Source organism: Heterocephalus glaber, unplaced genomic scaffold (assembly GCF_053883595.1).
Source record: "Heterocephalus glaber isolate CG9 unplaced genomic scaffold, H.glaber_assembly_v1.0 deba00000470, whole genome shotgun sequence".
Classification (NCBI taxonomy): domain Eukaryota; kingdom Metazoa; phylum Chordata; class Mammalia; order Rodentia; family Bathyergidae; genus Heterocephalus; species Heterocephalus glaber.
In genome coordinates, this window is record NW_028258145.1 from 18,138,427 (window position 1) to 18,152,249 (window position 13,823).

The 13,823-nt window shown below is 37.9% G+C and overlaps 1 protein-coding gene across 6 annotated transcripts in view; it reads right to left on the bottom strand.

The window, feature by feature from the left end:
- The window catches only part of Dnah6 (dynein axonemal heavy chain 6), a 243,015-nt gene that overhangs the window by 56,046 nt on the left and 173,146 nt on the right, over positions 1 to 13,823 (bottom strand). For all 6 annotated transcript variants that reach the window (XM_087204323.1, XM_087204324.1, XM_087204322.1 and 3 more), the window contains 7 exons: positions 12,310 to 12,477; positions 11,225 to 11,460; positions 9,797 to 10,058; positions 8,524 to 8,647; positions 3,952 to 4,148; positions 2,485 to 2,688; positions 1,665 to 1,790 (listed from right to left, as the gene is read on the bottom strand). In XM_087204323.1, coding sequence (XP_087060449.1) covers positions 1,665 to 1,790; positions 2,485 to 2,688; positions 3,952 to 4,148; positions 8,524 to 8,647; positions 9,797 to 10,058; positions 11,225 to 11,460; positions 12,310 to 12,477 — 1,317 coding nt within the window. The remainder of the gene's footprint in view (positions 1 to 1,664; positions 1,791 to 2,484; positions 2,689 to 3,951; positions 4,149 to 8,523; positions 8,648 to 9,796; positions 10,059 to 11,224; positions 11,461 to 12,309; positions 12,478 to 13,823) is intronic.

Here is a 13,823-nt window from a genome sequence, read left to right on the forward strand (position 1 = left end):
CTATCAAGAAATCAACCAATAACAAATGCTGGTGGGGTTGTGGGGAGAAAGGAACCCTTCTCCATTGTTGGTGGGAGTGCAGACTGGTGCAACCACTGGGGAAATCAATATGAAGATACCTCAAAAATTAGGATTAGAAGTCCCATTTGACCCAGCTATTCTTCTGCTGGGTATCTTCTCAAAAGAATTAAAAGAATCATACCACAGTGATATATGTGCACCCATGTTTATAGTGGCACAGTTTATAATAGCTAAAACTTGGAAATAGCCCAATTGCCCATCAACTGTAAACTGGATAAAGAAGATGTGATTTTTAAAGTTTTTTTATTTTTGGTACTGGGGATCAAACTCAGGAACTTGTTCTTGCGAGGCAGGCGGTGGAACCACTGAGCTAAATCCCCGGCCCAAGATGTGATTTTAAAAATAAAATGGAGTACTGCTCAGCCATAAAGATTGAGGCCATACTCTTTTTTTTTCCATTAAGTTTATTGGTACATTTTAGGTATGCAATACAGTTACATTCATCATTGGGATCTTGTACCTTTACATGACGTATCTTGGTTCTTATTTTTTCCCCTTCCCCTGCCCTCCCTTCACTCTCTCCACCCTTCCCTATTTACAAAGACTTGGCTTCCATGCTTTTCCTTTTCTCATAATTTTTCTTTCCCCTTCTTTCCTTTCCCCTTCACCTCCCACTTCCCCTATTCCTTTAAACATTTTCTTCCTATTTCACAATATCAATTATACATTTTGATTCTTATGTACACTTTTAGTTTTTCACACCAAAGAAACTATCTGATATTTACACATGTGTGTCCTATTGAAGCCATACTCTTAAGTGAAATAAATAGGACAAATAAATGGGACAAATAAATAGGTACAAGATCCCAATGATGAATGTAACTGTATTGTATGCCTAAAATGTACCAATAAACTTAATAAAAATTTTTTTAGCTCATGTTATGGCACAAGTTCATTCTTTAAACAAGTGTTATTTTAAAAATTAGTGTATGTATTTTGCAATGCATAATAGTTACGTTCATTTGGGGAACTGGTACATGTTTATAGCATACATTGATCTCTGATTTCTTTACTCTTTTCTCTCTTATCTCCCCACCTTCTAATGTCCTTTCTCCATTTCCAAAAAGTCAGGCCATTTTGTTTCCTACCATTCTCTTTTGTTTTACTCATTTATTTATATTTTAGGTTTCCCACATAAAAGAAACCATGTGTATTTAACTTTCTGCGTCTGACCTGTAAACACATTTTTATCTGTCAGTACTTGATCTAATTTTGACCTTTGAAGAAAATAATGTCTGTACCAGCAGGAATGTTTTATGGCTTTACACCATTAGTGCACTACTACTTTGAATTCTCTAACCTTTAAGGCCCACAATTGGTCCTGCGAGTCAGTGGTGTCTGAAAGCAGGGGCTATCTCTCTTAGCAACAAAACAATTCAGAAAGTGAAAAATTTGTTTAATTAACAGATTCCTCCTCATGTGAGAATGTACTACTTAGGAAGCAAAAACCAACTGGTTTAATTTGAAAATGAAATTGACTAGTGTTTTTGGCATGACACAGACATGGCCTGTGTGACACTAAAAACACTAGGTATGATCTGAAAGTTAAGAACTAACATTAGAAAAGAAAGTGAAAAGCAAACCTCTTCCAGTAGGACAGGTAAACCCAGTCGGATGGAATTTTCAAGTGTTCGTAAGAAATTACTATCCGTAAGCTTAATGATCTTTAAACCATTTTTGCTTTCCTTGTTCCTTATCCAACGATTTGCCTGCATGAGAAATCACAGAGCAGGGCATTTGTCTTACAGCATATTAAAGGGCTAGGAAGTGAAAGTTTTAAAAAAAGTTTAGACATTTTGTTCAATGTAGAAACAGAATGGAGGCAGACGAAAATTTCTACTCAGTAAAAACACCTTAAAAAGCCCAATGTTTGGCATTCTTCATTTGGTTTAAATTTACAATAAATGCAGAAAAAAGCCATCTAGGGCAAAGTCATACTTAAGGTATTCAGGTTTGTCTCCCTGGCTTTCATAAGGGCTCCCCTTGCTAATCTCTGTTTTATACTATCTGATCTGTGGACTCAGGGAGCCAGGCAATGGGATTCTGTAAATTCCAGGCAGGTTTGCCCTCATTTCTATCATACCTTGACTGTATTCTGACTCCTTAGACTTTTTAGGAATACGAACTATGTTGGAATGAATTTCTACCACCACAGAAAAGGAAAAACTAATAATGGTCCCCCCCCAAACAAAATCAGTCAAATTCAAGTATGGAGAGCATGTAAACGTTTCCTTTCTTACTTGCTAAATCCATACAATGAGGGACTCAGATAAAAAAGCTTCTAATCTGAGTCTAAATCTCCATGGTCATACAAGTATGTTAAAGTCCACTTTTATAATTATGAATAGATCAATACTGAGCAGAGTTAATTGTTGCTATTTATCTGAAGCATTTGTTACACACCTGGTCTTGGGGATCAATCATCAAAGGCCACCGCCTCCCCTGAGTAACCAGAATGCCATTTTCTGTTGAGATCGTGTCCCGGGGCAGTCCATCTGTGTTCCACTGCTGTATTTCATAGGGATCTCCGAGAATGTTAATGAGACTGAAGGAAGGGTTGATTGGTACCTCCAGTTGCTGGCAGTACTCGATCCAACACTCTATAAGCTGTACAAGGAGCAGAGTTTGCATGCAAAGACTCAGGAACACTCAGTAAATGGGGATAGTTGCAAAATATGTTGGACAGGAGGAAGCCATTGGCTGCAAACCCAGGCCCTACCAGTCTCCTCAGGCACCCTGGCTTCAGAGCAAGGGACACAAGAAGTGAACTTACAGCTAGGAGACATGGTGCTAGAACTATACCAAAAACTATGACTTTGAGCAGGTCACTCTTTCTGTCTTGACTTCAGTTTTCTCATGTGTAAATGACTAGGTTGTCACAGGGATTTTCAACCAGGTATGTGTTGCCCCTCTTAGGAGAGTCTGGAAGCATGTGGAGAAGTCTGGGGTTGTCACAATGACAGAGGTGCCACCAGCAATCTGTAGATGGAGGCATGGCAGTGGGAGGGGAGGGACACTAGCTTCCTACCTCCTGCAATGAGTGGCGCACAACAAAACACTTTCTGTCTCAAAGCCACCACTGGCCCCAGGGAGCAGCAAGGCACAGGTGACCCCTGAGCTCCTGTGGACTCTGATGAATCTTATACCAGGTTTTATAACTCAAGAGGAGAGCAAAATGTTCTGTAGGGAGACATTTCATAAAATGACTCCAAAATCCTTCCCAATAATTTAGTTTCCTGGAAATTGTACGTAGATGGGACTTTTATTTTTCTGATAAATGAGAGGTTTCATTTTTTTTTTTTAGAAACATAAAAGCCCAATAAACCACAGATTCATCCTGTGTCCTGCTGCTTCTCATTTCCCAGCTCTCATCACTGCAGCAAGTGTCATCCACAGGACTCTTCATGTCACTGTGGACTCTAAGGGCAGGGGCTCAGGGTCTCTTTTCCTTCTCCCTGGTTCTCGGGCTGTAAGTGAGGAAAAGCTTTCTCAGGTGGAGAAGGAAAGGGAGGTGGGTATTAAAGGAATCCTAGGAATAGACCACCACTGGCCTATGGGAGAGGTAGAGGCCTTGGCGAATATAATACTGTGGATAATTCTATGATATACAACTTATAACGTGATTATAATAAATATAATTATATGTAATATATCTATATACAATAATGTAATACATACATTTATATGTAATTACGTACAAGTGACACACAATTTTAATTAATGTATCATTATGTAATTCTCTAAGTATGCGTACTAATTTTCTCCCTGGTGAACCACTGTAGTGGGCAGCCTCCACCTGCACGCAGGAAAATGAAACCGTCCGAGTCGCAGGTGCTTCCTCCCACTCTCCCTGGAAGCACGGTTACTCACCAATTGCCTGTACTGGGCCGTGAAAGCTCCGTAATAAGCCACGCAGGCCGCAGCTATGAACACATTTCCAATGATGTTGGAGATCTCCTCCTCGAATTTCTGGATGCTTTCTTCCCACCGAACTTGCTCATCTCCCAGTGCGGCTGTCAACTTTCCAGCACGCATCAGGCGCGCTTTCGTCAGGGCCATAGTCTTTGCTACATCATTTTAACAACATCAAGTCAGGTTATTAAGAATTTTCCTAAAAGTTTATCCACCAGTTTTTGTTTGTAGCAGAATTAGCTTAACTAATGCTTAACTAATGATATCAATATATCTCTCTGAAACCTCACACCAATTCATACTATTTTCCATTCCACAACCAAGGCTAAATTTGCCTCTTCTGTGATAAGAGCTCTTTCTTTTGTAATTAAAAAAATTAATTAGTTTGTTTTTTATTTTGAAACAAGATCTTGCTAAATTGCATGGGTGGGCCTTGAACCTTCTAATCCTCCAGCTTGGCCTCTCAAATGCTAGAATTATAGGCATGAGCCTGACTCCCCCCCCCCCCCCCGCCAACCTTTTTGGTACTGAATATTGAACCCAGGGTCTTTACACTGAGTTTCAGTCCCCATCCTTAATTTTAATTTTTAAAAAAATTTTTGAAAAGGGTCTTATTAAATTGCCCAGACTGAGTTGTACTTGCAATCCTCTTGCTTCAGCTTCCCAGAGTGTTGAGATTACAGACATCCAGCACCATACCCAGCCCCAAGAACTTTTTTTGATGCTACATTACTTTTTAAAAAAAATTAATTTTATTGGTACATTTTAGGTGTACAATATAATGACATTCATCTTTGGAAACTGGCACTTTTACATAATCTCTTGGTTCTTATTATTTCCCCACTCCCCTGCTCTCCCTTCAACCCCTCCATCCCTTCCTATTTACAAAGACTTTGTTTCCTTTTTTACATTTTCTCATATTAATTCCATTCCCTTCTTTCCTTTCCCCTACTGCTTCCACTTCCCCTTCCACTTTGCCCCGTTTCTTCCTATTTCACATTGTCTATAATACCTTTTAGTCCTTATTTACAATTTCAGTTTCTCACACTAGAGAAACTATTTGGTATTTACACGTGTGTCCTATTTATTTCACTTAAGAGTATCGCCTCAATGTGCATCCATTTAGCTATAAATGTCTCTTAATTTCTCATTTTTTATGGCTGAGTAGTACTCTGTTTTAGAAAAAACCCACATTTTCTTTATCCAGTCTCCAGTTGATGGGCAATTGGGCTGTTTCCAAGTTTTAGCTATCACAAACTGTGCTGCTATGAACATGGGTGCACATATATCTCTGTGGTATGATTCTTTTAATTCTTTGGGGAGATAGCTGGGACAAATGGGACTTCTAGTCCTCGTTCTTTGAGGTATCTCCATACTGATTTCCACAGTGGTTGCACCAGTCTTCACTTCCACCTGCAATGGAGCAGGGTTCCTCTTTCCCCACAGCCCCTCCAACATTTGTTATTGGTTGGTTTCTTGATAGCAGCCATTCTTTCTGGGGTGAGGTGGAATCTCAGCATTGTTTTCATCTGCTTCTCTTGAATTACCAGTGACGTTGAACATTTTTTCTTATGTTTATTTGCTGCTTTTACTTCTCTGTCTGAGAAACGTCTGTTCATTTCAGATGCCCATTTTTGAATTTGGTCTTTAAATTGGAGGGTCTGATTTTTTATCTTTCTTTGTAGATTTTAGATAGTAGACCTTTGTCTGAGGAAGAGCAGGTGAAAATTTTTTCTCACATTGTGGGTTGTCTCTTCACATTGCTGGTGGTTTCTCTTGCTGTGCAGAAGCTTTTTAATAAGAAGTGATCCCACTTATTAATTGTTTGTGCTAGTTCACAGGCAACTGAGGTTTTGTTCATAAAGTCTTTTCCTACACCAATATCTTCAAGAGTTCTATCTAACCTCTGTTCCAGCCAGTTCAGTCTTTATGTTTTAATATTTAGATCTTTAATCCATTTTGATTTTAGTTTAGTGCATGGTGAGAGATATAGGTCTAGCTTTACTCTTTGGCAAGTTGAAACCCAAATATTTCAGCACCATTTATTAAAGAGGCTATCTTTCCTCCAGTGAGGGTATTTGGCTCCTTTGTTGAAGATGAGGTGGTTGAGTGTGTCTGGAGTTGTTTCTGCATCTTCTATTCTGTTCCACTGGTCCTCAGGTCTGTTTCTTTGCCAGTACCATACTGTTTTTATCACAGTAGCTTTATAGTATAGTTTCAAGTTGGGGCTTGTGATACCCCCTGCCATGTCTCTGTTATCTAGAATTGCTTTTGCTATTCTAGGTTTCTTGTTCCAAGTGAATTTTTGGATTGTTTCCTCAAGGTCCATGAAGTATGCTGCTGGGATCTCAATTGGAATTGCATTAAATCTACATAGCAGTTTTGGAAGTATGGCCATGTTCACTACATTAATCCTTCCTACCCAGGAGCAGGGGATGTCTGTCCATTTTCTGACATCATCTTCAATCTCTCTTTTCAGAGTGCTATGGTTTTCAGAGAAGAGGTCTTTGATTTCTTTTGTTAGGTTGATTCCTAGGCCTTTCAGTTTCTTGGATGCTATTGTGAAAGGAATTGTTTGCCCAATTTCTGTCTCAGTGAGTCTGTTGTTTGTGTAGAGGAAAGCTGTTGACTTTGTGTGTTGACCTTGTATCCAGCTACTCTGCTGAATTTGGTTACTAAGTTTAGAAGACTTTTGATGGAGTTCTTGGGGTCTTTGATATAGAGTATCATGTTATCTACAAATAATGACAATTTGACTTCTTAATTTCTTATCTTTATTTCTTTTATTTCTTTCTCTTGTCTAACTGCTGTGGCTAATGTTTCCATAACTATATTGAACAAGAGTGGTGATAATGGACATCCTTGTCTTGTTCCTGATTTTAGTGTGAAGGATTTCAGTTTTTGACGATTTAGTATGATACTGGCTGTTGGTTTTTCATAGATGGCTTTTATCAGTTTGAGGTAGAGACCATCTATTCCAATTTTTTGTAGGGTTATTATCATAAATGTGTGTTGGATTTTTTCAAATGCTTTTTCTGCATCTATGGAGATAATCATGTGGTTTTTGTCCTTGCCTCTGCTGATACAGTGTATTACATTGATTGATTTGCATATGTTGAACCATCTCTGCATCCCTGGGATGAATCCCACTTGATGAGGGTGTATGATCTTCTTGATGATCTTCTGCATTCTATTTGCCAGCATCTTATTAAGGATTTTTGCATCTATGTTCATTAGTGAGATTGGCTTGTAGTTCTCTTTTTCGGTTGAATCTTTCTCTGCTTTGAGGATCAAGGTGATGCTTGCTTCCAGGGATGAATTCAGGAGTATTGTGTCCCTTTCAATTCCATTGAAGAGTTTAAAGTGTAGTGGCAGTAGTTCCTCTCTAAATGTCTTGTAGAATTTGGCAGCAAAGCCATTAGGACCTGGGCTTTTCTTAGTTGGTAAGATTTTAATTATGTTTTCAATTTCATTGATATTGGGTTGTTTAGAATTTTTAGGTCTTCTTTGTTCAACTTTGGTAATTCATATGTATCTAGGAATCTGTCCATTTCTTCTGTGTTTTCCATCTTATTGGCATATAGGTTCTCAAAGTAGGTATTGATGATCCTGTGGATTTCTGCTGCTTTTCATTCCTAATTGCATGGATTTTGGCCTTTTCTTTCCTTTTTCTGATAAGGTTGGCTTTTTCTGGTAACTAATTCCAATCTTATCTTCTACATCTGAAATTCTGTCCTCACACTGGCTCATTCTGCTGCATAAACTTTCAGTGGAGTTTTTAATCTCCTGGAAATCTATTTGCATCTGTTTTATAGATTCCATTTGTTTCCTACATTGGGATTCCATCATGTTCTTCAGCTCCTCTATTTTTTTTATCTGTGTCCTCTCCAGATTTATTAATCATGTCTTGCACTATGAGCACAATGTCTGCTATTATGTGAGAAATTATTTCTGATTTCACTTTTTCCAGATGGTCTTTTGTTGCCAATTCAGGTAGTCCAGGTGGTTGAGTATGAGACTGTTCCATCTTCTTTCCCTTTGTGGTTGCTTTAGGTGTCTGAAAGTCTGGTTTTGAGATTTGTTCATGTGTCTTCTCATTTCACTGGGGGTGAGGTGGGGTGGGGGTGGGGTATGTACTGATGGTGCCTGCAGGGCTCAACTCTTTAGCACTGGGGGTGGCTCTGCTCCTCAGTGCTGGTGGCAGTGGTATGGTGGCTTGGAAGGCTTGTCCTCAGCACTCTGATGCTACATTACTTTGGCTGAAGATAGTGCTCTCTATGCCCCTGTATATTTATTTTCTAGATCAAATTCATCTGTAACATGCTCCAACACGCCTTGTTCAGATAAAGAATGTTGCATGTATATAATACCTGCAGTGCTTCTCATTCAATACTAGAGAAGGCTAATAGAAGAGCAATAGAAATATTTCCCATATGTCAAGTAGAGGATAAGATTTGAATGCCTGAAAAGTCATCCTACTTTTGAAAAACAGACACTTCTTGCTGAGTGTAAATTTTATGAATCACTTACCCAGACTTTCTTTTTCATTTACACCTTTGTCATATTCATCTTGTAAGGCTTGTATTTGATCTTCCACTTGTTTTAGTAATGCTTGCTTTTCTCTCAGGGTAGCCATTGTAATATCAAGTTCAGCCTAATCAAATCAGGGAAATATTGAAAAAATAAGAAGCCTGGATTTTCCCACTTATTAGAATTGGTTTTTTAAACAAAATAGGACTTATGTTCTCTTTTACATGTCCAAAAAAGACTCTGATAGTTATAGAAAGTTGAAACATTTATAAACTTGGGAAAAATATAAAAGCAGAAGCAAAAAAAACCAAACCAAAAACCAAAAATAAAAACAAAAAGCTCATCAAAATAAATTATAAAAGGAACAGAGAAATAGATGTACTATGTATCTGAGATGAATTGGTTACCACAATAGATTATTATTTTAAATTATGAGACAAACAAAATATCCATGCAATAGGGAAAAATGAATTTTCCTAATGAGTTCTGTCTCAGGGGTGTGGTAACTATATTCTGAGGACCACATCTAGCTTGCTTGGTTTTGTTATGATCTGTGGATTAAGAATTTTTTTTAACATTTTGCATTGATTGGAAAAAATTAAAAGAGGAATATTCTGTGATGTTCATGATACCTGTGTGGAATTTTGAAATAAAGTTACATTGAAACATAGCCATGTTTATTCATTTTTTTATTGTTAGTGGGTGTTTTTTGTGGGATAATGACAGAGTTGAGTCCTTAAAGAACAGATATCAGATAGCTCACAATAATTAAAATATTTATTATCTTCACATTCTAAAAAAATTTTATTTATCCCTGCTTTATATCTATGGAGTTTTTTTTTGGGGGGGGGCTATGGTGTTCTTTGCTTAACTAAATGATCATTCTTTGTTTTTCTTGACAAGAGTAAGGACCTTACATCCAACTGTGGCTCTAAAAACCTCACATGATCTCAGGTGTGGGAATATTTAGCAAAAGGAAATACAGGATAGACTGTTGTATGCTAGAGGCAGCAGGCACCTCAGAAATACATACCCATATTTCCCTTTTTTTCAAGATGAATATACTAAAGACTCATTTTCCTTTTATGCTGGAAAAAGGCTGATTTTATTGGAAATTTATGAAAAAAACCACTGCCAGTTATTGTTTAAAAGAAAAGCTAATTTTCAAAAACCATGTCATAGGATCACAGTGGCATTTCATTATATAGCCAGCTCGAATGACTGACAATCATGGCCTTTAATTCTATTAAACATCACAGTATAAATAACATACCTGTGCTGCCCGGAGTTTTTGTCTCTTTGGTTCGACTTCTTTGAGTACTCGAGAGTACAAATCCATTGCTCTTACCCACATGCACATGGATTTACATGCTTTGGATACTTTCTCTACTTTTTCAGGCACAAAATCAGGATTATTAATATACTTCTGAAGCTTCGCCAGTATCTGAGGCTTTATATTTTCCTTATCATATTCTAAAAGCCTTCTTAAGAAGTTAGAGTCACCAAGAAGTTGCTTTGCTGTTGGCCAATCAGGCCTGAAAGACAGATGTGATAAGTTCATAACACTGTAATCAAGTAATGTAAAAGAAAGATGTATTTTTCTGAGAACACCATATTATTCCAATAGGCAGGGACTTTTTCTTTTTTTTTTAAAGTAGGAAAAATTTATTGGGAGAAAGAAAGCTTCTGCCTAAGAGAGACAGAAGGGGAACCAGAAAGTGGGTTGCCTCTAGGCAGGGACTTTTAATCTCAGTACAATAATCCCAGAATTGGTAGTTATGTGCACCACAATTAATTCACAAGGAGGAAGGTAACTGGATGACTAAGGTGCCATGCAACCCAGATTTGGCAAAGAAAGAATTATAAAATAGTAGGGCTGTAGAATGTAAGGTATTATAGGAACAATTATTTCATTTCAGAAATGCCCTAGGCTCTCACATTTTAACTCATTTGCCTTAGTTTTGACCCTTAAAAAATCTCCTACTGGGACATCACAAAAAATAAGCTTCTAACTGGCCTTTCTCTTAGTTTTGGAACTTTTGCCACATTGATCTTTCCATGATAAAAATATGATTGGGTAAAAAGTTAATGGCTCTCAGTTCCCTCTGCTCATGGGCGTTCTATCTGTGCCCTGCAGAGGACCCTGGCCTGTACTTTGGTGCCCGCCTGAGGGTCACTCGGGATGTATATGGGTGGTGGGGTAGTATGGGGCTTTGCTCAGTTTTAAACAGAAAAGTTCATTATAGCATATTTCTTATTGAAAAGGAGTTATATTGCTTGAGAAAGTTTGAAAATTATATGTCTTCAAGATGAAATTGGAACTGCTTGGTGCATACCTATAAGATCTTTTATGATTTTGTCTCTGCTCTTCTACCCAGATCCAGCTCTGTCCCATTCCATGAGCATTTCAGGTCCCTGGAGTCTCTCCACAGTCCCACCCTCCACCTGAGATAATGCTCCTGAAAAAGTGCTTGTACCTCCCCACTAAGGGGTCTGCATCATGTAAGGAAAAACTTTTCATCTTCCATGATCAAGCACAAAATAGATGCTGAAAAAAATTCTTGTTGAGTCAATTTGTTGAATGACTGATCAAATTAATGAGAGACTGTGGAAGAGAATGAACAAACTATATGAAAATGGGGGGCAAGAGTAAAGAAATTCCACCAGGTATTCTAGTAAGATATGATTCTGAGTTACTCACTTGGCATTTAAGAGAATGGAGATTGCTTCCATTACAGTCATAACCAAATCTGGTGGCTTTGTAAAAACTCTGATTTCAGATATATCTGCTTTATCTAAAGAATCCAGGGCCTTATTGGCAGCTTCAAGTGCGGGTAGAGCTTCTTCAAGATCTCTTTGAGCATCATCAGCTATTGCTTGGGTTTCTTCAGCTTTCACTTTTGCTATTGCTTCTTCTTCTTGCACAACATTGCGGACCTAACCATTGAAACACGACTATTTGAGTGGGCTCATTATGGATTAGGCTTCCAGTCCAAAACCCTGAAATTTGAAATGCTCCAAAATCTAAAACTTTTTGAGTGCCAACATGATGCCAGAATGGAAATTGCCCCACCTGACCTCAAGTATGTAACAAGTCACAGTCAAAACACAGGCACACTGAAAATATTGTATGAAACGACTTTCATTTTTACATAAATGAATTTTGTGTGTAGATTTGGATCCCAGCCCACAGATATCTCACTCTGGATATGTAAATATTCTAAAATCTGGAAAAATCCAAAATCCAAGACAATCTAGTCCCAAGTATTTCAGATAAAGGGTACTCAACTATATTTGAATTTGAATGTTTTAAAATAAAGCTAGCAATAATGATTTGTATTTGCCCTTTGGGTAAGACCAATGATGAAAGGGAATTAGCTAGATTACATTTAATGCTACTTGTCCATCTCACACCATAGTTGCCAGCATTACAGAGATAAAATTATTATAGCAAGCAGTTCTTTCTTAAGAGAAGAATACCTGCTGTGGGAGGTGGTGCTCCTTTCACAGTGCTTTTGTCTCACTTACTGAGCTGCACCCTCCTCTAGGACAGAGCCAGGCTGATTTAATACAGGGAGATTGTTTACTATTTAAAAACATCGCTACATTGCTAAGAACAACAGTCTTGCCAAATCTATCACAGTGTCATCATTACATTAGTGCACATTTGTAATACAGAATAGCAATGTTCACTTTGGAGAATTGGAATATGCATATATAGCATTTTTTGTGAGCGGTCAACTGCTGGACAGAGCCTTCTCACCTCCATCAGGTAATGCAGCATACCTGATCAGCACTTTCTTGATCCACTGCTAATTTTTCCATCAAAGCTTCAACATCTTGTGATTTTATTAAGAGCACAGGTTCTAAAGCTGAAAGTTCTAATTTCATTTTATCTACTAATATGTTTGTTTCTAATAGCTTGGTGAGACCATTCTTCACCCGATCTCGTGCCTAAATGGCAACAAAAAATTGTATTTTAATGAGCATTGTAAAGTACAAGTTTACTGGTATTTATTACTCTATATACTAAACTTTATACCTATAGAAATAGTATATCAGTGAGTAATGCTTCAAGTTGTGAAAGTGCTGCGAGTTGGGAAATCTTCAGAAGAGAACTTTAGGAAATAGCCATGCTGTGCACTGGGATGCATTTGGATCCATGCCCCTGGCTACAGCTGTAGGGCACCACTGGACTGTGGCTCACTGAGGCTCACACTGTATTATTATTATTTTTGGTACTGGGGATCGAACTTGGGACCTTGTGCAGGCGCCGGAAACACTGAACTAAATCCTCGGCCCATACTGTATTATTTTTGTTCCCCACGTGACATGTTGAGTGAGTGAGGGGCAAGTTCAGACAGGAATCCCTGGAGGCCACAGCTCTGGGAGTTTGTTTACACTAGGCACATCAGCCAGGCTGACAGCTTAGGAGACCAGGTCCTGGGCATCTGATTTGTATGGTGGATCTGAATTCTACTTCCCAGGGTGAAAACTCTGGACAAGCATATATGGTAGAAGAGATAACTGAAAAGAACTGCTTTTTGAAGGGGAGTCAGAAAGGTTGGTTCAAATTGGTAGGTTTAAAATATATCTCCTAAGTTATGATACAAGGCATGCATTTTATGAGGTAAAATTTTCTGAAAAACATTCTGAATATCTAAATGGTAAATGTTTCCACTTTTACTGTTTAACATGCTGAAAATTTTAGGTCATGGTAATAGCATGAAGATAATGATGATGGCAGCCACTGTATTTTGAATATCTTATGTAGTCCAAAGATTTCATTATTTGAATTCTACAACAATCTGAGATAAGTATAGATACTTTTTTGGGGTGGTTGTTTTTATTTTATTGTGAGAAACAAAAGAAATCTGTTGCTGACACTGGCATTTCAAAGTGACAGAGATCAAAGATTGTTTCATTTGGGTGAAGCAGCAGCCAAGCATTCTTGATACTGGTGCCTGAGGTATGGCTGCATGCAGCACATTTTATTGTGGGGTCTTTAATGAGAAAATAAGCTAAAAATAAGCCCAAAATTATAGGTTTCTTTATTTTTCACTAAACAGGCAATTGAAATACATGGTAGAAAAATAAGTGGTAAGATTATTGCAAAACAAAATGGACAGGATAAATATTCAATTTAATTTTACATCTACGAGAATTTTACAATAAAATTACAGTTTAGTTGTACTATAGATGGGCTTGCTGGATCTATGCATGCCAGGTTAGATTTAAGTAGCTAGGTAGGTTGGCACACTGTGGTGCCACACTACAATAAAATTTCTTAATAATCCTTT